At 38.5% G+C, this 2149-nt stretch overlaps 1 protein-coding gene across 1 annotated transcript in view; it reads left to right on the top strand.

Moving 5' to 3' along the window:
- The window catches only part of fam114a1 (family with sequence similarity 114 member A1), a 20558-nt gene extending 19124 nt beyond the window's left edge, over window positions 1-1434 (top strand). Inside the window, exons 12-13 of the mRNA XM_037674961.1 lie at window positions 515-568; window positions 1221-1434. Of these exons, the coding sequence (XP_037530889.1) occupies window positions 515-568; window positions 1221-1328 (162 nt within the window). The 3' untranslated portion in view covers window positions 1329-1434. The remainder of the gene's footprint in view (window positions 1-514; window positions 569-1220) is intronic.
- Window positions 1435-2149: the final 715 nt, after the last annotated feature.

The following is a 2149-nucleotide window of genomic DNA, read 5'->3' as shown; positions in this document are numbered from 1 at the left end:
GAACAGAGTGAAAAAGATTTGACTCGAACAGGCGTGAATCGTGACATCATTACTTTTTAAAAAACAATGTCAGTTTAAAACTCTTGATGAGGGGCGGGGGGCGATATGCATTCCTTCAAATAATGTACTCGCAAAGTCCACCTGTGACAGGTTTTTACAAAAACCTGAATTTAAAATGTTCTGCTCGTATCGGTGGCTCTGGTGAGTATTTAAAACCGTACAGATGGTTAAATCCAAGAGAATCTGAGTCCAGAGATATTCTGAAGATTTGCGTCGACCTTTACAACAGAAATAATCACAGACAGTAAAAGATGCACGTCAGCAGGCATCCCCTGCACACAGAGTATGAGTTGGTTAGCTTGGGATTTGTTGGTGGTATGTAAATTCTTCTTTCATGTTTTTATACTTGTGTTTTCTGCACATGCAGTTAATTCTGATTAAACGCACGGAGGCAGAGAGGAGACTGGCTGATTGATCTGATGTAATCTTATCTGTGCTGCTGTTTCTCTTTCAGGCCCAGAAGAAAGCAGAGGAGTTGAATCCATTAGTGGACGGCGTGCAGGAAGAGGTAAGGTCCCACAAAGAACTGCAATGAAACTCAGACATAAAACAAGTGATGGAGCAGCCTCACTGGGGATTACCACTGATCTGAGGAATAACTTGTTAAATCTTGTGCAGGGACTAGAATGCAAATTAAATTCTATATATTTTTAAATATGCTCATTTGTTCTGCTTGACTCTTCATATTAAGGCATCTGGGGCCACTTTTATCTTTATTTTTTTGTCTTGTTTAGAAACCAGATATCATACAGGGGAATATCATATCCCTTCTACATCTCAAAGCAAAATAAATCCAAACGTTAATTGCATTTTATTCCAAATTTAAAGTTCAAATTGTGACAAATTTGATGTATTTCATGTTTAAACTCCAGTTTTTTTTCCATCTGCCTTTTTTGTTATTGAAAATTTAAAGTTTTATATTTCACCTAAAAATGAGTTACTGACACCTTATTACCTGACAATAAATTCAATTACTTTTTATATTTAAGCAATACACCATTAAAGGTAGCAGGTTTAGTTGAAGAAGAGCCAAACAAGAAGATGTACGTCTCTTTGCAGCTTGTTAAAAGGGTGGAAGTCCTGTCTGCTCTGCCTCTTTTTCTACATTAAGCTGTATGTAGTCATGATGATGATGATGATGATGGGTCTTCTGTCTGCAGGGCACCAACAGCACCAACTACATCCATAATGCATTTCAGCTGCTGCTGCCAGTCCTGCAGATCTCCCACATCCAGAGCCAACGATGCCAACCAGAGTTACAGCACTGACACACTGGACATTGTCCACGCCCTAATGTCCTGCTGGACGTCATCTACACTCCTTAATGCAAGGCTGGACATTGTCCACATGCCTTTATGTCCAGCAAGATTTCCACATGCCTTCATGCATAGATGGACGTCGTCCACACGCTTTAATGTACAGCCGGACGTCGTCCATGCGCCTTAATGTGCAGCTGGACAGTGAAGCGTCCACAACAACTCTCCACTTTTATCCCCAGTAAGTGCTTCTACCAACAACAAACTAACGACAGGAATTTTAAGTGCTGAAGGTAATAAATAGTCGAATATTAACATAGAAATGATTTAAATGACTGTATGTCTGTCTCTACCACTTTGTATTTATAAATGTTGTTGTGACTGTTGCAGTATATAAATTGGGTTAAGGATATTTAATGGTCTGTGTTTGTAATAAACTACCAGCATCACGAACGTTGGACCACCACCATTACTCTCACCACATCTTGTCATTGGTTCGACCTACAGGATTACAATATGCTAAACAAATGATTTGTAAACTTTAGTACTGAGTCTGTAGCTACTGCCACACAGTCGTTGCTGAAACTGGAACAAAACCAACAGGTAAATAAATTCATGTACATTAGATTTAATCACTTATGTGGATAAATCTTGCTTACAGAATGAAATAAAGATTTAGGGAGAAAAGCCTCTTTCTGATCAAAGAAACAAACATTGCAACAGCTTCTTCGTTTGTAAATCAAAGACATGTACTAAAAGAGGTGTGGCAATGCAATTGTTAGCAACTTTTATCTGTTAAACAAACTGATGGTAGGTTAGGATGAAACATTTAA

The sequence above is a fragment of the Nematolebias whitei genome, chromosome 3 (assembly GCF_014905685.2).
Source record: "Nematolebias whitei isolate Nwh7 chromosome 3, NemWhi1, whole genome shotgun sequence".
Taxonomy (NCBI): domain Eukaryota; kingdom Metazoa; phylum Chordata; class Actinopteri; order Cyprinodontiformes; family Rivulidae; genus Nematolebias; species Nematolebias whitei.
The sequence above is the reverse complement of the archived record's forward strand: the minus strand, read 5'-3'. Positions and strand labels throughout refer to the sequence as shown.